Source organism: Ictidomys tridecemlineatus, chromosome 5 (genome assembly GCF_052094955.1).
Source record: "Ictidomys tridecemlineatus isolate mIctTri1 chromosome 5, mIctTri1.hap1, whole genome shotgun sequence".
Taxonomy (NCBI): Eukaryota; Metazoa; Chordata; class Mammalia; order Rodentia; family Sciuridae; genus Ictidomys; species Ictidomys tridecemlineatus.
Genome location: NC_135481.1, coordinates 175298552 through 175319837, shown reverse-complemented (window position 1 = coordinate 175319837; position 21286 = coordinate 175298552). Strand labels below are relative to the sequence as shown.

General features: G+C 42.0%; 1 protein-coding gene across 1 annotated transcript; it reads left to right on the top strand.

The window, feature by feature from the left end:
- Window positions 1-2604: 2604 nt before the first annotated feature.
- Defb116 (defensin beta 116) lies at window positions 2605-6778 on the top strand. Its single transcript, XM_078049078.1, has 2 exons — window positions 2605-2640; window positions 6284-6778. Exons 1-2 carry the CDS (start codon window positions 2605-2607, stop codon window positions 6515-6517), a joined length of 270 nt encoding a protein of 89 aa, XP_077905204.1. The 3' UTR covers window positions 6518-6778.
- Window positions 6779-21286: the final 14508 nt, after the last annotated feature.

Genomic DNA, 21286 nt, shown 5'->3' with positions numbered 1-21286 from the left:
CAGGCTGGTCATATTGAACCAACGCTTAGTCCTTGGAACACACCTATTTTTGTTATCAAGAAAAAGTCAGGAAATTGGAGATTGCTACAGGATTTAAGGGCGATAAATCATGCAATTCGGCCTATGGGATCATTACAGCCAGGACTTCCCTCCCCCACAGCCATCCCTTTAGATTATAGCTTGATGGTAATAGATTTAAAAGACTGCTTTTTCTCTATAAGGTTACATCCTGGAGATTGTGAAAGATTTGCTTTCACTGTCCCAGCAATTAATTTTAAGGAACCTGTTAAAAGATATTGCTGGAAAGTACTGCCCTGGGGAATGCGTAATAGTCCTGCACTGTGCCAAAAATACGTTGACCAGGCGATGGATCCCATAAGAAATGGCTTTCCTGATGCGTATATTATTCATTTTATGGATGATATATTATTGGCTCATGCTAATCCAGAGGTATACTTTCAGGAATTTTTACTCAGTTAGAGACTTCACTTACAACAATGGGTTTATGCATAGCTCCTCAAAAAATTCAAAAGGTGTCTCCTTTTCAATATCTAGGTCAGATAATTCAAGGATGTACAATCTGTCCTCAAAATCTTCAGATAAGAGTTAAGGAGTTACATACCCTTAATGATTTTCAAAAACTATTAGGAGATATTAATTGGCTGAGGCCATCCTTAAAACTAACTACTTCTAAGTTAAGTCCTTTATTTCAGATATTACAAGGAAATCCCTCTCCAACCTCTCCACGTCAGCTAACCTTAGAAGCTAAAACAGCTTTAAGGAGAGTGGAATATGCAATTAAAAATGCACAGCTTACTAGAATTGATCCTAAAGAAATAGTGTATTTATTAATATTTCCAACTGAACATACCCCAATAGGAGCCATATGGCAAAGATTAGGAGTTATTGAGTGGATTTATTTATCCCACTCCCCTCAAAAAACATTAATTCCTTTTCATGATTCCATAGCTCAATTAGTAATTAAGGGCAGAACTAGGATATTACAATTAATTGGATCTGAGCCTGATATCATAATTATTCCATTTTCTGTTCAACAGACTAATTGGCTTTTTCAAACTTCTAGCTCATGGCAGATAGCTTTTGCTGATTTTCCTGGCCAGATAGATAGCCATTATCCTCGTGATAAGATTATACAATTTGCATCATTAAGGTCACTTATTTTTCCAAAGATTGTAGGTGCACATCCTATAGATGAAGCTTTATCGGTGTTCACGGATGGTTCTAACTCAGGTAAAGCAGGTTTTTATAGTCATGTTCACACAGAGATAATATAAACTTCTTATACTTCTGCCTAAAGAGTAGAGCTTCAAGCTCTGATTTGTGCCTTAGATTACTTTTCAAATGAGCCTATTAATATTTATTCTGACAGCTTATATGCAGTCGGAGTTACCAAAAATATTGAAACTTCAGTTATTGGGTATACTTCATCACAGGAGTTATTTGAATTATTTCATAATTTACAAAAGACAGTGCTAATGCGAAAGTACCCATGTTTCATGGGACACATACGAGCCCATACTAATCTTCCAGGACCCTTAGTTTCAGGTAATGACAAAATTGATAAATGAGTAGCTTTTTGTCAACAGATGTCTTTATATGACTGTGCACTAGCTTCCCATTCCTTGCATCATCAAAATGCTTCAAGCTTACGTAAAAAGTTTAATATTACCAGAGAACAAGCTCATCAGATTGTAAGCCCATGCCCTAAGTGTGTTATTCACACTCCATCTCTGCCATCAGGGGTAAATCCCCGTGGATTAAAACCAAATCAAATATGGCAAATGGATTTGACTCATATTCCTCAATTTGGTAAACAATGTTATGTGCATGTCATAGTGGACACTGATTCTAGATTTATTTTTGCCACAGCACGTACTAAGGAAAATACTCAACATGTAATTTCTCATTGCTTAGCAGCTTTTTCCATTTTAGGGTGCCCTATGCAGATTAAAACAGATAATGCTCCAGCTTATGTAAGCTCTTCTTTTCAACAATTTTGCCAAGAGCTTAAAATTAATCATAAAACAGCAATTCCTTATAACCCCCAAGGTCAAGCCATTTGTGGAACGAGCTCATTTATCTATTAAGCTTCAATTACAAAAATTAAAGGGGGGGAATAGAGTTGTGACTCCCCAAAATAGCCTTAATCATGCCTTGTTTGTTTTAAATTTTTTAAACTGTGACGCAGAAGGCCACACGGCTGCTGAGAGACAAATGTCTCCCTCAGTAACAGGCCCTTTAGGCAGAGTTTTGTGGAAAGATTTACAGACTGGTCAGTGGAAAGGCCCAGACCCAGTGATGATGTGGGGCAGAGGTCATGCTTGTATCTTCCCAGAAGGTGCTTTTCGTCCTATCTGGGTGCCTGAACGTGCTATCAGACATGGAGGAGATAGAGCCCAGATTCAAGCGACTGAGGATCGACCCGGAGGAGCCCCTACCCAGAAGGAGGAGATATCGGAAAAGGATGAAGAAAGACCAGATTGAACCAGCCGAAAAGCTAATTTCATGGGAAGACATGAAGAAGCTAACAACCCAGGCTTCCCGAATACTTTGACACCTAGGAGAGAACAGGACCCCGGGATGATGATAGCAACAGTAATTGCCCTACTGGGCTGTCAGGTAAAGGGGAATCAAGTAGACACTTACTGGACATATTTCCCAGATCCACCCCTGGTACACCCAGCTGTGTGGACTGGAGAATCTATTCCAGTATTTACTAATGACTCATTCATGATGGGAGGATTTACAGATACTCATATTACTCCCAATCATGTGACTAGATTTAATTATTCTGGCTACAGTGCCCAATTACCTTTGTGTTGGTCACACGATAAACATGCTGGCTGTCTGAAAGTATCATTCGAAGAAAAGACAGCGATTGGTAGACCTAGACTGACAAATAATTCTATTTATGGGGACTTAAAACCTTATACTAGATCAGTAATTAAGATGGGACTTTCCCATGACAAGCCAGTCATTTCTGCAAAACCTCCACCGATACCCCACTGTCCAAATAGTTCTACAATTGAAATTGGCACCTTTCCTAGATGGATGGATTATTTAAATACCCTTCCCATACAACATAAGGTGTCTAAAGATAGTGGGTATATTTTAGACTGGTCTCCAAAAATTGATAAGAGACAATTACGAAGAAATTTTGCTATGACACCTGCAGGATTTGTTAGTAATATTTTGACTTATAGTGAAGGAGGTGTTCAAAAGGATGTTTGAAGTTTAATTGCTGCCTCAGAATTCTTACATTTTACAGATAAACCTTTACCAAAATTTGTCGGCAAGAACTATAAAGAGGGATCTTGCTATGGCTTACGAGCCTGTGTCCAATCTCCTTATGTTTTAATTATTGGAAATGTAAAAGTTAAATGGATAGATTACAGATATATTGTTACTTGTAATAAATGTAACCTAACCATTTGTATTACTAGGTATAATGGAGGAAAAGGAGTGCTGATACTTCATCAGCCCTCCTTCGTTTTATTACCTGCAAATATTTCAGAGCCATGGTATGCTGATACTGGTTTTCAAGTCTTACAGCAAATTCATGCCCAGTTAGCAACACCTAAACGTGCTATTGGAGTTATAATTGTTGGTGTTTTGGCTCTAGTCTCTTTTATTGCCCCAGTTATCTCTGCGTCTCTGACATTGTCTCAGAATATTCAGCATGCAAAATTTCTTAATAATTTAGCTCAAAATACTTCCAAGGCTCTGCGTAATCAAGTAAATATTGATGAAAGGATTGAAACTAAATTAAACGCCTTAGAGGCGACTGTTATAGACATAGGTAATGAACTTTCAGCCTTAAAATTTAAAGAAAGGCTTAAATGCCATGCTAATTATAAGTATGTGTGTGTTACAGCTGCCAAGTACAATGCTTCTCTCTGGGATTGGGAGAAGGTTAAAAACCATTTGTTAGGTATTTGGCAAAATAGTAATAATAGCTTGGATATTCTGGAACTTCATCACCATATCCAAGACATCCAAAATAATAGAGCTGATTTTTCGGATCCTTCTTCTTTGGCTAACCAAATATTAAAGGAGTTGAATGGATTCAACCCTAGAAATATTCTTAAACACTCCGCTTGGTAGATTATTGGATTATTCTCTTTGCTGTTAATTCTCTTTTGCGTTGTAATCATAGGATGGCGAGTCTTCAGAACAAGAATACAGAAACTCCAGAGAGTGAACCGCCACCTCATTGTTAAGAAAAGAAAGGGGGGATATGTGGGGAGCCATTCTCACACGTGACTGGGAGACTCCCAGTTTGGGTCTGAGGCGTTCTGGCTGTGTGGGAACTTTCCCGGCCCTCTCCTGATGAGAGAACCCGTCCGTGTCGGGGTGTGACTGACCACTGACCCCGGGGGCCCAATCACTGACCCTGACCTTGGAGTGCGCCCCCCCCTCAACCTTCATTGGATGGAATTCTCCCCTGAATCTCTTGTTCCCCAATAAAAGGCTGATGCCCGGCGTGCTCGCTCTCTCTCTCCTGCTAGCCCTGGGTAATCCTTGCTGCCCTGCCGGGCGGTTAGAGGTGGGAACCAGAGAGGGGAGCCGTCTCGGACCTGGTCATAGAAATAAGGTAACTGAGTCTGTGTGTTTTATTTCGATCTCTGCTAGCTAACTTTTACGCCAAGAACCTCATTAATGAAACCATTGTGCTGGCCGCATGGTGGAATGTGTCACAGAGGAAAGGACCTGGGCTTGATGGCATGTGGGCCGGGACTTGAATACTGGCTTGGTCGAGTATGAGCTGTGGGAATATGGACAGAACAGAGTCTCTCTTTGAACTTTAGGATCTTTACCTAAACAGTGGAGATTATAGCAGGGTTTTATGTGGGTTTAGTGAGATATCAGTTGTAGAATATCCGATACATAGTAGATTCTGGATCATACTGTAATAGATGGTTAATATCACTTTCTAATAGCTCCTTTGTCTTTGGAAAAGAAGAGCTAACTAATACCATTGGTGACTAGTATTTATTAAATTCTGGTTAAGTGTCAGGAATTGTGTGGATATTTTTCAGCAAAGAACCTGTATACACACACACACACCTGCACGTGCACATGTTGCTGTCAGGGTGGGCTTTAGCCATATATGGATTTTCTTTTTCTTTCCTTTTTTTTGGGGGGGGGCGGGTACTGGGGTTTGAACTCATGCCGCAGTCCGGCTGCAGCAAAATAACTGGGGGGGTGATGAACAACTTGTGTACATTGATACAGCAGGAGTGGAAGCCGTTTATTGTAGGACAGGAGTGGTATTTATACATTCTACACAGCTTATCTAATTAACATAAACTAGATACAGCAGTCAACCAATAAGGAATCTCCACACTTAATGGCTCGCTGGCGTTACTTCACAAACCACTCCCTCTGGCAAAATGCCAGGCTCCATCCAGACTTGTTTACAGACTCTAACAAACTCAGGGGCGCTAGACCACTGAGTCATGTCCAAAGCCCTATTTTGTATTTTGTTTAGAGACAGGGTCTCACTGAGTTACTTAGTGCCTTGCTTTTGCTGAGGCTGGCTTTGAACTCGCGATCCTCCTGCCTCAGCCTTCTGAACCACTGGGATTACAGGTGTGCACCACCAAGCCTGGTGCTTTAGCCATATATGGAAGGCACATGGTAGGGGTCTTTAAGGTGAACACATGTGTAAACACTTCATTTATGTGTGAATGTGAATCTGTGGAAAGATCTGACTTGTGCCTGGGATCCCGTATGCACTACTGCCCTGCTCGTGTTGCCTGGGACCTGTTTCTCTGGGGCCAATATAGAAAAAGAGACTTCCACGTTTGTGCCTGTGTTTCAAAGCGTAAAGATCTGCATGCTTAAGGGTTCAGATATGTGTGTCCTGTCTCTGAGTTGACCCTGGTGTCTCTGAGGAGCTGTGTGTAAGGAGATCTCAAACCTATAGGAACTTTGGAAGGTGTCCCACATGGGCTCACAGTGACCGCCACTGAAGCGCTGGATCCTCAGGAAAGACATTCCTATCAACACCACCTAATATCTAATTATTATATGCCAGAGGCCTTTCTGAGCTTTCTATATCTGCTAATTTAGCCATCACAAAAGCTTTAGGAACTTGGTTCTATTATTATCTCATCAAAGATGGCACTAGTAAGTGACTGAGCCCCTGGTTGGATGCAGGTGGTTTTGACTCCAGGTCCTGTGACTTAATGTGCTTGTTCTCTCTTGCTCTGCTCACGTTTCCTCACCTCTGTCCTCACTGCTTCGCAGAAACTGACCGTGGCTGTCTTTCCCAGGTGGCCTGTTCAGATCCAACAACAAGAAGGAGCACTGGAATCCGTGTGAGCTTTACCGAGGAGGCAAGTGCAGAGACGCCTGCGGCCACGACGAAATTCAGTACCTCTCCTGCCTCCCCGACCTCAAGTGCTGCCTGAAAATCTCTACGTATTTAACCAATTCTGACTCCAGCTCCAGCTTGCCAGTTACAAACACGTCCAGCTCCGCTCCAAGTTGAAGATCAACCACGTCTCCCGCTTGTTGTAGTCATTCCTCCCCCATCCTGCAACCCCTGCCCATAAAAATGCATTCCCTTTCCCGTGTGTGTCTTTCATCTGGGAGTAGTTAGGGCCGGACAGGAGAGGTTAGGCTGGGAGCTGGGAAGACACAGGAGAGGAAGGGGCCCTGTAGTACGGTGCAGTGATCTCCAGAGGAACCGAACGGGATGGATGCATAGAACTGACTGCAGGAATCTGTTGGGCAAATTAGGGTAAAACTTTCTGCTACAGCTGTCCAAAGTAGAATAAATGGGTTTTTACCCATTCACCCTGTGTTAAATTCTGGTTAAGTGTCAGGAATTGTGTGGGTATTTTTTCAGCAAAGAACCTGTATACACACCCGCACACCTGCATGAGTGACATGTCACTGTCAAGGTGGCTCTTCTTCTGTAGCTAATGTTGCATTTTCCGTCTCTTTGACTATGAACTTCTAGAACTGTTGTTCTTAAGTAAGGTCTCAAAGTTCTAGATTCCCAAGCTCGCCTCCGCTAAGAGAAACCTGGGTTTTGTGCTGATCACGCCATTGAAGTGGCCTTGGTCTCGTTTACCGCTGCCTCCCATGTTGAAAAATGTGAGCATTCTTTGCGTTTTTTTTTAATATTTATTTTTTAGTAGTAGTTGGACACAGTATCTTTATTTCACTTATTTATTTTTATGTGGTGCTGAGGATAGAACCCAGGGTCTTGAACGTGTGAGGCGAGCGCTCTACCGCTGAGCCACATCCCAAGCCCATTCTTTGCGTTTAACTTTGACTTTGCTACCATTTCTTGGTCCTTTCTTAAGTTCTTATCTGCCTTGACTTCTGGGTGCTCTTTCTTAGTTACTTTTAGAATTTATTCTGCCATCTGCTCCATGATATTTACAGTCGTTTCTCTCTCTCTCTCTCTCTCTCAGTTCCTCTCTCTCCCTTCCTCACCCTCACATTGCTCATTATTAGACAATGGACATTCCCAGTCCAAGCCAACGGATCAAAGGACATGTACCAGAATGTGCAGTTGCCTTTTATTTTGCATGTGGTTTAGCAATCTGGTGGTAAAGTTTAATTCTGTTTACATCTTTGAGACTCACTGACATTCAGACACACCGGGTGGGACAGAGGGTGAGGGCTTAGCAGAAGCTGGGTTTCAAGGCAGGACACAGAAATTTGCTAGCACAAGTCACATGATAAAAAGAAATATGATTTAATATTGGGAATAAGATATTGGTTCTGGGTTCTGCACAGCAGTCAGGAAAGATGACTGGAACTCCAGGTTTAAAGCACAAATTCCACTTCCCTGGTATCCACGTGTCAGACGAAGACCCGTGAATATGGAGTTGGAAGGATTCGTCCCTCTCCTGAATCACTGCCCAGCAGCTCTGCAATCTTGAGCAGCATCTGTCTTCCTCTATTCAGTCCAGATCACACCTTTGAGGTCCAGACTCAAGTATTGAATTACGTATTTATATATTCTCTGGGATGTCTTAGCCATCTCATACGCAAAATACCTCAACTGAACCCTAAATCTGTTCCCTCAGCCTTTTATCATCTTCTCTTCCCTAGTATTTAGCATCTACAGTTTGTCCCGTGGCTCAGTTCAGACACTTGGAAGTCACTCATGTCCCCCCAACTTATCTCAAGTCATCAAGGGAAAACCATCAAATGTGCTTTTAGCCCCTCCTCTTAAACTAATCTCAACTTAATGATGCAATTGGCATTTGTGTGATTAAAAAGAGGACTCGCTCCAGAGAACATGAAAAATCTCAGCTGATTGTTTTATTCCCTCAAATGCACATTTTTGTTCCTTTAGGGACCTGCTGATGACATATTCTTAACAAATCATGGGATTCCCTTTTGAAAAAAAATACACCTTTGTGTATCTTCATTTTGAGGGCTATCAGAACTTGTACCAATTAGAGGTCTGCTATTTCATAAGGTCTGTCTTCTTCTCTCCAACGTAGCGTCACTTTTTCGTACTCAAGTTCACTTTCTCCATGCCTCATCCAACAGAAATCTTTTGTTTTTTCACCAGGGACTGAACCCAGGGGTGCTTCACTGCTGAGCCACATCTCCAGCCCTTTATATGTTTTATTTAGAGAAAGGGTCTCGCTAAGTTGCTCAGGATCTCGCTAAGTTACTGAGACTAGCCTTGAACTTGAGATCCTCCTGCCTTAGTCTCCCGAGTTGCTGGGTCACAGGTGCCACCATGCATGGCTCAGTACCAATTCCACAGAGATTTGGGGGCATGTTAAGTCATATAAATCCTTTGATTTGGGTGTGTGAAGCACTGGAAATAAGTTGGTTCTCAGTTCCCGGCTGATGGGCATCTTCTCTTTCCTTCCTGAAAAACAGTTCTACTAAATGGCAAATGTGTATTCACAGAGTTTGAGTCTGATCAGTCTTGTGAAACGATTCGGCATAGTTTGTGAGAGGCTGGGAAGATGGAGGTGGAGTACAGGATGTGAACTGAGTTCACACATGGCTTTGCTTTCAGATCCTCTTCGGCGGCCACCTTCTGCTCCCCAGGGAGAGCCTGACCCCCCCCTCGAGCTCAGCGACCCATTGCACCTCAGTAGAGATGAGTAACTGAGGCCCACCACCCACACCTGAGGAAAATCAGGTCACTTTTGTTGAGTCACACCCCACTCTCTGGCATCTTCAGTCAAATGGTCAAGGAAAACAAGTCACATCTGCTTGGCTTATTTTAGATTTGTAATTGGTGACCAGCGATAACCCCCCAACTAGTGGTATTATTTCCTGCTTTATCCTGAGGGTAGGATGTCCCCAAATATTTAAAAGAAAAATCTAGAAATCTACCTCTTGGGCCAGAAAGCAGTCATGATATTTTTGAGGGAAAAAGGAGACTCACAAAGAAAATAAAAATTCTCTCTCTCCTTTGCAGGTACGCCTTCGAGAGACTGAAAAACAATAATGAACCTCAAAGGGAAAAAAAGACTCTCGAAGCCTTTTCAGATACATGTAAAAGCCCACTAGAAAGAGAGGGAGGGAGGGAGAGGGAGGTGGGAGAGAACAGAGAAAGAGAGAGACAGAGAAAGAAGGAAGACATTTGGTTTTGTTTTCACAATTGAAAACCAACCTGATCCCTGAGTTTGTATACCTCCAATATTTTTTAAATGGAGATTTTATAAAGTCTATTAAATTGCCTCAATATAAGAGTGAGTCCTAAAAGCATTCTTTCTAAAATTTCTTAGTGTATAAAAGAACACACCCTGGAAATAATGATAAATACCAACTATTCTACTTGGGTCAAATATACCAATGATATTTCACCAAATGAACTCTACTCTATAGAAATTAACCAGGCATTGTCTTGCACACTGGTAATTCCAGCTACGCGGGAGGTGGAGGCAGAAGGATTGCAAGTTCAAGGCCAGCCCCCGGAGACTTAGTGAGACCCTGTCTCAAAATTAAAAGGTCTGAGGATGTAGCTCAGTGGTAGAGCATTTGCCTAGCTGTTCTAGGCTCTGGATTCAATCCCCGGTACAGGAAAAAAAAAAAAAAAAAAAAGCCTCTTCTGCTGACCAAAACATAAAATAGAACAGTAGAGAATTCTCCCCTCAGATTATATTTAGGATTAGAAATGGTAAGGAAATAAGAGGAATTTATTTTATTTTGACTGATTATTTATTATCTCTAACAAGCTCTAACATTAAATACTTGCAACATTAAGCAATTCTGTGTTAACATATCAGATAATCTTTATTCTATAGATAAAAGAATAAATCCCTTCATCTATCTTTATTTATACATCTTATTTATTTAAAGGGATTTATTCCTTTATCTATATAATAAAGCATCATCCCCAAATAAAAACATTAAATATGCATTCTAAGTTTTTAACTAAAATGATGTTTGGAAAGGGACCAGTCTAGCAAACAATTGCTAAGAAAAAGAACCCCAAATTTGAAAATAAGTAAAAAAAAAAAAAAGATAGGTATCTTTTTAATAGAATGCTGGACAAATTCTAGCGATCTTCCTAGGATTATATTATTCCACTAGGGCTGCACACCTTTGAGCAATCTGACACTAGGCTATTTTGAAAGTTTCTAGAGGTAGATTACAAGTTAAAAAAATGATGTCTTAAAAAAAATCTGAAGAGACGTGCAAACTGTCCCCATACTTAACGCTGCTCAGGGACCCGGTGGAATCAATGCCGTTGAATCCCCTCGTTTTCCATCTGGCAGGACAGTACCTTTGCATGTCCTTGCCCTTTGGGATGTCAAATAGGTTTACATCGGTTTGCAAATTGGCCCCAGAATCCTTTTGATCATTTATATCATCACTTCTCCTCTGAAAACCAGTCCAAATATCTTACTGGCTTCTTCATTATTCATGAGTTCAATGCAATCATTGCCGTTTGTTTATTTGATATTCGCATGTGTCACTTTTTTACATTAGCATCTTCATGTTATGATTTCTACTTTACACTTCATCACAGTAAAGACACGGAACAACTAAAGCATAAAATGTGTAGAATTTATATTTTCTATCCGGTGACTTTTTTTGCGAGAAACGTGGAGAAATGGCAAATATCTTAGTTTGAAATAAGATTATATAAACTGTTTTTAGGTGACTAGTGCTTTTCTTCACACCATAGACACAATGATAAATACAAGCTATTTATCATAATTTGGGCCTGTAAGATCATAATTTGGGCCTGAAACAAGCAAGTCACAGATTAAGAACCCCAGAAGTATTTGAACCTAAGATCAGGGTCCCCTCATAGGATGGGTCATTTTGCTATTAATACAGTCAGATCGATCCATCTTTTATTCAAGGGTAACACTTTCTGCATTTTGAAAAAGAAATATTTTCCTACAATAAGGACAGAAAAATATTAGCCTGTATCTTCTGAATATTTTAGGATGTCTTGTTCATCCTAACACCTGCTCTGCTCCCAGAAGCCTAGAAGACAGTTGGCCCTCAGTATGTTTTTGTGGGTTAAAAAAAAAATGAACATTTTCTCATTTTGTTTTGTTTTCAGAAGTTTAAGTTTTTATACTAGGTTATTTATGTGGAGCATATTCATCTTACTTTTGTGAAAAGCAGGACTATGATTGCATTTCCCAATAGGTCGGACTAAATTTTCCAGCTGTCCCTCTTTTCCTGCTGATTCTCTATCTGCATTCATCAAGTATCAAAATTCCCTGTATAAGCCAGCAGGGGCAGTGGCTCCCACTTGTAATCCCACGGGCTCAGGAGGCTGAGGCAGGAGGATCCTGAGGGTGAGGTGCTAAGCAACACAGTGAGACCCTATCTCTAAATAAAATACACAGTAGGGCTGGGGATGTGGCTCAGTGGTTGAGTGCCCCTGAGGTCATCCCAGGTAGTCCCCTCTCAAAAAAAAAAAAATCCCTATATAAGCGAGCAATTTCTGGGCTTCCTACTTTGTTGCACTGGTATTTCGCCGGGCATCAAGATTTCTGTCTTAGCAATTATAATCGTGTAAGTAGTTCACATATTTAGTAGGTTCACTCACCTTCCTCATTATTTGTGCTCAGAATTTTCTTGTCAATTTTTGGCCTTCTATACTTGATATAATTTTTATTCATTCTTTAAACATATTATAAAAATATGTTGTGATTTTGATTGGCACTACATCAAATCTGTAGACCAACTTGGGGAAAAAGCAATATCTTTTCAAAATTGTATCTTAAGATCCATGATCGAGGACTATATCTCCACTTATTTAGGATTTCTTTATGACCTCTGGAAGAACCCCCGTCTCAAGGGTTGCTTCTGGGTTTCCAAGGCTATGAAAGGTAAGAGAATGCAGGCCATTAGCCAAGCTCAAAAGTGTCATTTGCCATTTCTCTCCTTTTATCATTGATTGGAACTGTATGGCCAAGAAACCACAAGCCTCCGCTGAAATTTTTTGACATTCTGATCATTAGTACCACTCCTGGGCTGGGGCTATAGCTCATTTGGTAGAGTACTTGCCTCACATGCACAAGATCCTGGGTTCAAACCCCAGCACCACACACACACAAAAATATCAACCTCAATGGGGCTGGGGTTGTGGCTCAGAGCACTTGCCTGGTACATGTGAGGCCTTGGGCTCCACTCTCAGCACCACATACAGATAAGTAAATAAATGTCTGTCAATGATTAAAAAATTTTTTTAAAAATCAACTCCTGCTCCCTCTTGTTAGAGCAGGGAAGGCCTTCACTGTACCCCCTCGGTGGGAGGTCAGCTTCCTTACCTCCGACTCAGCCAAGAACACAAGACAAGGTGGAAGTGCCTAGAAGGTGGTGAAAGACCCCCGAGACCCCAACCCAGAATGGAACACACGAGTCACTGGATGCAATCAGCAGGAGGGTTTATTCTTACATAGGCGCCCATGGATGCAAAGCAGTACCTCGGCCGTAGCTTTGGCAGCTTGCATGCATGGGCTAGGGGTTACAGGATTTTTATAGGCTGCAAGGGACAAGATTCCAACGTGGCACAGTAACAGCTATTTCATTGGCCCCCTCATGACAGCTTGGCACAGTAACAACTATTTTAAATGCCCCCCTCTCAAGCCCCTAAAAGTGGTCACAGGGGGCAGAGTGGTTTTGGGGACCCCACCCATGTGTTCCTATTTTTGTCCCCTTTTGCTTAAGTTTGCCCCTCTGGAATGTCTCGTGGTTTCTTGACTGTCTGGGACATTTTGCGGTTGCTTTGTGCAAGACTTGAGGGGCTATGTGCTGCTGAGTTTAGACATGAGGGCGTTAACATATGGGTTACAACATGGGGGGGGGTGTGGGGCATGGGTTGCCGTTAGGAGGAAGCATCTTGTGACTGCAGAGCAAAAGGTTATATATATTTCTTTTTTTAACATTAAGCTTAAGGCTTTAAGGCTGGGGTCTTTCAGTGGGCCCAGAGACCACAAGAACGTTCTCCCCCGTCCCCCCGAGAACCTGCGTTTCCTAAGTGAAATCTGCCCCCTTCACCATGTGCCTATTTGGATTGTAGAATTTGGTTTAATGACTATGACGCGTCTGTTTTTCCCCTTTTCTGAACTGGGGTCCTTGCTGTGGTTGTCGCTTTTGTTTTAAATCAGGAGTGGGGCGGTTGGGGGTGGCGCGGAGCTTGCCTTTGGTTTGGAGGCCACCGGGCTGAGAGGAGAGGCTGTGGGGAAGTGCACTCAGGGACAATTGTGGGGACTCGAAATACCGGAGACCCTGCCCTTGTTCATTATAGATATAGATTATACATATACCTAAAATTGTTGGTTTTGTTTTGTTTTGTTTTTTGGTACTGGGGCTTGAACCCACAGATACTTAGCTACTGAGCCCCATCCCCAGCCCTTTTTATATTTTATTTAGAGACAGGGTCTCTGAGTGGCTTAGGGCCTCACTCAGTTGCTGAGGCTGGCTTTGAACTCACAATCCCCCTGCTTCAACCTTGAAAGCTGCTGGGATTGCAGGCATGTGTCACGGCTCCGGGCTTGGGGTCACATAATTATACAAGCATGAAAGATAATTTGCTCCAATTCAGTCCCCAGTACTGTCCCTTTCCCTTCTCTTCTCTCTCCCCTGTGCCCTTTCCTCCACTCCTGCTGAGGTTCTCTCTCTCTCTCTCTCTCTCTCTCATATATATATATATATATATTAAACTAGTGCATTATGGATAAAGATACAGGTGCAGTTCCCTGTGCATAATCATCCATGTACCTAGGGAAGTTCAGTCAGAGTCATTCCACCGTTCTTCCCTTTTCCCAGCCCTCCTCCCTCCCCTCAGCCCTCTGGCAAAGAGTGGCTGGATAATCTAAAATTCTCTTTTTCCTTCCTGAGCTCCTAAGACCACGCATCCGAGGCTCCTTTGCCGTTAACTTGAGACCGTGAAAGTGTTCTGCCGGTGGATTAGGAGCAAAATGAAATACACCATTGAAGGTCCTGCTCTCAGAAGCTCTGCAGAGTCAGCAGCTCTTCCCATCCCAGACTTGTGCAGCTGGGAGCACAGCACTTACAGGTGGCCCAGTCACAAAACAGAAAGAGCCCAGAGCGGATCACAACCCGGCACCACTGTCCTGAGTTTTGAAGAGTCGGTGGACCAGTGGTGGAATGTGACAGGAGCAAGACGTTGCGTTTTAAACATTGAACCAATGAGATCTTGGGCACTGTTTGTTGTGGTAACAGAGTTGATTATTCCATGACCCACGGGGCTATTCCTTGCATCCCTGTAAAGAGCAGAGAGACTCTCTCTCCTTGGCTGTTCTCTGTTCGTAGGTCCACTCAGGATTCCTGGGGTTCCATTTCTGTTTCTAAGCATGTTCTGAGGAAGGCGTCGGATCATCTTAATTTACAATTTCCTGAAGGAGTTTTCTGTTGGGTGGGCGCCTGGTGGAGTCTTAGGGAGATCCCGAGGTTGTTCAGAGCAGCCTGGGGACTAGCCTATGCTACAAAGTTTTCTTTTTCCTATGCTCTTTTCTTCACCAACTTTTCAGGATTTTCTGTCGTCTCTATATTTCTGCCAGCAAGTTTTTAGGTTCTACTTCAAGAAAGAGGAAGGAAAATCCCATTGAAACAAAGCTACCAATTATCAATCAATCATGAAAAATATAATAATATAATAATAAATGTGAGTCATTTGTAAATTTAACAACAGCTATGTGTAATAAATATGATTCTGTTTTTTAGCCCTGGGTCTGATATATGAGGACATGTTCATCCATACATGTTAGAATAAGTTGAAAATGATATGCTCGATCAAGTTGAGAAATACAGCTGATGCCATAGTATTGTACTATGCTTTGAAATTGTACTGTCGATCCCAAAATTGTTAAACAGGTCAAGATCACTATAGAGGATTTTAAAAGCAGTTTGAAAACATGATCCTATGCATAATTGCCAGGGCTAAAACTTTCTAGGTTGATATTTTCATGATGTCTTATGTATTTATTTTGCTTTGTTTTGTGGTTGTTTATTTATTTGGTGCTAGAGTACTAAGGATTGAACCAGGGGTCTTCACCACTGAGCCACATCCCAGTCCTTTTTATTTTTTATTTTGAGACAGGGTCTTGCTAAGTTGCTTGGGCCTCACTAATTGCTGAGACTGGCCTCAAACCAGCAATCCTCCTGCCTACCCTCCCAATCACTGAGTTTTCAGGCATGTGTCACTGCACCTGGCTATCTTATATGCATTTTAAATCATGAAAGAATATCTAAGAATGAGATTGTTCCAAAAGATCTGATTTTTTTTTCTTTCTTTCTTTCTTTCTTTTTTTTTTTTTGCAGGCATACAGAGAAAAGGATGTGTCAGAAGTGAGGCGCTGTCAGAGTCCTTGGTGTATGAGATTTTGTTGCAGTACAGTTTCAAGGCATACTATAATACCATGGCACGTAACTGGACTGAGTTAAATAACCTGATTTTTTGTGTCTCTCCACATTCCCCTAATCCTGTCTGCTTCTCCAGCCTTTGGTCATTTGCTCCAAGAAGAGGCCTGGCCACCACGGCCTTCAGCCCACCCTTTGTCAGCCGTTCTCTCTGGAATGAGGGCTGGGATCCCACGCAATGCCTGCTTCACACAGCCTTGGCACAGGGCCCAACCTGAGCAGATCCCTGGAGCCTCTGCCGGCCTTCGCCATATCTGGAGAAGGGCTCCATCGTGGGGATCAGGTGACTTTCTGCAGGGGCTGCTTGAGGGGCCGGTGGAAGAGCAGGAGACCTGAGGGGAGGAGGCACAGGTAGGTCGTACTCACCTGCCCCTGCCCCATGTGCTGCTCTGCTTGGCTGTGGCCACTCTGCCCTGGGATCACCAAGGGAGTGGTAGGACACAGGACTTGCCTCCTTCTTGGCTCCCTTGGTCATTGGTTCGACCCTAATTCCTGGGCCTGCCTCCAGAGTTCTTGATGCTGTCCATCTGGGACAGAGGAAGGATTTGTATTTCTAATCCATTTGTAGGTGATGCTGACATAACTGGAGCATGCTCTGAGGACCCTAGGTTTCAGGCAACCCATGTGAGACGATTGGTCTCCAGAGCAGTCCTGGGAAGCAGAGCAGTGGACGGGATTGGAGCTGACTCCTCCGCCCCCAAGAAAAGACAGGAACCCTACTGTTGGTGACAAGCAGGGTGATAACAGCCCCTGGGCAGATCACTACTTCTGAGCCTTTCAGCTGTGGTTCAAGGGGATGGGGTACAGGCCAATGCAAGCACCTTGCAAGATCAAGCGGCTGCTCTCCTTGACTAGTACAGGGAGGGTGGCAATCAGAATCGTGGTGTGGAGCTGTGACAGAGAAAAAAGAAAATAAAAGGCTTAAAGCAACTAATGGCCCAAACGCATTCTGTTCTGAAATCTAGAAGTCCTCTCCGGCAGCTTAAAGCAGACTCTCTTTTCCCACAGTCAGAGATCACGGACACTGACTGCACTGAGACTCAGGCTGAGGATGTGATTATAATAGCAAGGGACACTAAGCGCACAGGATCCATGAGTTTCCTATGTCAGAGGCAGGATCCCGATAGGGAAAGTGTGGGAGGGAACACTGATCTGGGGTGGAGCACTGGGGCAGGAGGGGTTTGGGGGGAGAACCTGAGAATCTTAAACATGGGATTTCAGTACTATAGGATGAGGCTTCATTGTGTCCTCCCTGCCCCATTTACATCCTCAACCACTCACCTATATGATCCTTTACTTCTCTACCTATGAAAAGAATTTGCATAAATGCTGATCCATTTCTCTCTGGGCTCTACTCTTCACTAGCTGTGTGACTACAGGAAAGTTAATTTCCTCTCTGAATTCCCATTTGTCCTCTAAATTTCCTTTTCCTTGAACATCTAGACTACTGCATCAATGAACAGGGAATGAGTGAAACTTAAATTGTTTCTTCTGTGGCATTTTGTACAGGCTGATCTATAATAGAATCAGAGTACCTATGACTTAACTTTTGCTTATTACCTTCCCTCTTTCCCCCTCTATTCCAACATCCCTCATTTAAATTTCCCCCACCTTTTTTCCCTCTTTAAAAAAAAAAAAACACTAATGATGACTGAGTGTACTGGTGCATGCTTGTAATCCCAGCAACTCAGGAGGCTGAGGCAGGAGGATTGCAAGTTCAAAGCCTTAGCAACTTAGCGAGGTCCTAAGGAACTATCTCAAAATAAAAATTAAAAAAAAATTGCAGATGTGGCTCAATGGTTAAGCATCCCTGGGTTCCATTTCTGGTACCAATAAAAAAAAAGAATTGATGTGACTAATAAAGAACTGGGTACAAGATGCTGTAGATTTATGGGATATCTTACTGACAGGGGGATGAAGACAATTTTTTTTTTAACATTTATTCATTTCTTCTGACTATTTTGCTGGTTTGTTGATTGTTTAACTGATGGATCCACTCATTCATTCTCCTTTGTCTTACACAAATATTCTAATTGTGCTCTGTTTCTTACTAGGCAGGAAGGCCCAGTTTGGTGTGGGTGCTGGCAAAGCTCCTACGCTCAGCTCGGGTGCCCAACTGAGACAAGACATGTCATCCTTCTGCCTGGCTGACCTCAGCATATGCTTCACCCCCACTCCAGCCCACACCCCTGGCCCACTCCTGAAGCTCATAAAGGCAAAGCACTCCCTGCCACAAAGACCTCTGCCCAGTCCCCGCGCGCGTCCTTCCTTCCTTCAGGACCGTCAGTCATGAAGTCCTATGTTTTGACAATTGCCATCGCTCTGATCCTCATTCATAAGACTGCAGGTAACTCAAACCTCTTTCTATGCTTCTGGGATCAGCACATAATATTGTAATTTTGGTGACCTGGTATGAAGCAGCTAAGAAATGTTACCCTCAGATTCGTAGCGTGTCTAAATCTCTTACTGGCTTCGTACTTCCAATATCAAATGGAGCATTTGACACTCCTGGTAGAGTGGTAGAGAGGACTGCATAAAAAAAATGCAGGGTAGCAAAGTCCTTGGGTTGAGAGTTTGGAATATGGGTTAGGTATGAGGAACTGAGCTCAAGTCAAGGATTTTGAGGGTAAATCAGGAATTACTTGGGAGATTGGGGAGTGAATTATGGTGCAGAAAAAAATCTGACTGTTGGGTTGGGGTAATGGTAGAAAAATAAACAGGGATGAGCTGGAAAAGGAGGACTGTATTTTGGAATTAGATTGGGCTGATGGTTTGGGAAAGACTGAGTTGGGGGTTACATTTGTGGTTGAATGGATCCGGCAGTGAGATTAGGTAGAGATGGGAATTGGCGTAGACACTTTTTGTAGACAGGCTGGATGTTGGGTTGACTCTGGTTGGCGTTGTCCAATGTGGTGGCATTGCCTGAAACCACACCCAGTATCTGGAGACTTTCAGACTTGGTGAGAGGGTCTACATTTTCCTGTTGCCAGAGACCGGACCTTTAGGATGCTGTTTTTAACACATTATTTTATATTTTTATTTAAAAATATTACTGCATCTAACATCTAGAGTTTTCCAGAATACAAAAGTAAGTTTAAGTATAGAAATATGTTGTCCAGTGTGACAGACTGTAGCCATACGTGACTATTGAGCATTTGAGATGTGAGTATTAGTGTCATATACGTACTGGATTTTGATGATAAAAAGGTTAAAAACTTGCAGAATATTTCACCAATAATTTTATGTCCATTAATTCTGAAATGATATTTTGGGTATATTATAATTTGGATATATTATAAGCAAAATTACATTAAAATAGAATACACTAAAAGTAAAACAGTGTCTAATAAACCAGTGAAATAGAGACTAGAAAAACCCAATAGAAAAGATCAATGAAAGTAAAAATTGTTTTTTAAAAAATATGAACGAAACATTGTCATAGCTACACTAACTATGTAAAAAAGAAGACCCAAATAAATAAAATTAGAAATTAAAGAGGAGATCTTATAACTGATAACCACATAAATGCCAAAGATCAAAAGAGTCTCCTATGAACAATTTATACAGTTACAAATTAGATGACACAGAATAAATAAATAAATTCTTAGGAACACAGACTTATCAAGATTGAACTGTGAAGTAATGGAAAATCTGAAAAGATCCATAATTTACCAAAGGTTTAATGAAAAACTAACACCAATCCTTCTCAAACTTCTCAAAAACATTGAGAGAAGAGAACACATCCAAACACTTTTTTCGAGACCAGCATTACCATGATATGAAGGCAAATCAGAGACCTCACCCAATAAATTAATAAATAAATAAATAAGTAAACAATATACCAAAATCAAATTACCTTGATGCAGACATCCTTAACAAAATATTAGAAAACCACCCTCAAGTTCAAGAGCACATTAAAAGGACTGTTCACCACAATCAAGAGGCAGTTTATCCCAGGGATGAAAACACAGTTGAGCCTACATAAAACTGCACAAGATACACCACATTGACATTATCAAGGACACAAAACACACGATCATCTCAATAGGTCATGCAGAAAAATCGCCTGACAAATTCATCACCCTTTGATTTTAACATGCTCAACAATTCATTTGTAGAAACAGTGGGCCTCGACACACCAAGACAGACATGATAAGCCCCAGCTAGCATCCCACTCAGTAATGAGAAGTTGAAAGTGTCTCTTCTAAGATCAGAAACAAGTCAAGGATGACCACTTTCCCTAGAGAACCGGAAGTCCTAGCCAGAGGAAGTAGGCAAGAGCAGGCATCCAGAATTAAATCTGCCCCTGTTTTCAGACAACATGATGTTACGTATAGAAAACCCTGAAGACTCCACCAGGAGGCTCAGAGCTAATAGATGAATTCACTGGAATGACAGGACACAGAATCAACTTCAGAAAGTCGGTAGTGTTTCCAGACTCTCACAATGAACTTTCCATGAAAAGAAATCGAGCAAACGATCCCAAAGTAGCTCCAAAAAATTAAAAAAATAAAATAAAAACTGAGATACTTAGGAATAAGTTTAATCAAGGAGGTGGAAGACCCGTACACTGAGAGCTAAAAACACCCAGGAAAGAAATTGAAAAGGGTACCAATAAATGGAAATCCACCCTGTGTTCACAGACTGGGAGGATTAACATGTCCAAATGTCCCTACGATCCAAAGAAATCTACAGGTTCAGGACAATCACTATCAAAATTTCAGTTACCTTTTCCACAAAAATAGAAAAAAAGAATCTTAAAAATGTCACACCTACTCCTCACCAGGCCCCACAAGCTCCTTTGGTCCAGATGTGGATGTTTGGTGTTTTTCATAGGGAAATGAGGACAAAGTTTCCTGGTCCACCAAGAGCTGATGTCACTGCAGAATTCCAAGTTATGTCAGATCAGAAGTGACATCTTACATCACACCCTCAGTAATTTGGGGACCGTTGCAGGAACGCGGTCCCTCGCTGTGTCTCCATTTCTCATTTGAAAAATGGAGGTGATGATAGGGTTATTGTAAGTTTTCATCGACAGTCACATAAAAATTCTTGGAGCAAGTGGTGCTAAGTGTAATCACTGAAGTATTTTGGGGCAAAAGGTCTTGTGTGCTCATGCGTATGCCTAAGTTACTAGGTGGTTGGTGAGTACCCTGATAGGCTGTTATGAAGTCACCCATAGTAAGCACCAGTGCCTGTTTCAGTTGTTTTTTGTGATTGTGGATCTGTGAATGACCTGAGTTGTGCTTAAGTGCCTCTGTCCATGCCAAAATGTGGCTCATGGACCTGTTTCGTGCAATCCAAGGCTTAGGGGATTGCACATAAAGTACAAGTTTATTCCTTCAAAGCATAGAGCCACTGACACGCAGGTGCACTGATATGTGTATGTCCCTCCTTGGAGCAAATCTTGGCG

Coding starts and splice junctions, on each gene's coding strand:
- Defb116 (XM_078049078.1), top strand. CDS start 2,605: ATGATAGCAACAGTAATTGCCCTACTGGGCTGTCAG. Junction 2,641..6,283: donor TTGCCCTACTGGGCTGTCAG/GTAAAGGGGAAT, acceptor AGAAACTGACCG/TGGCTGTCTTTCCCAGGTGG.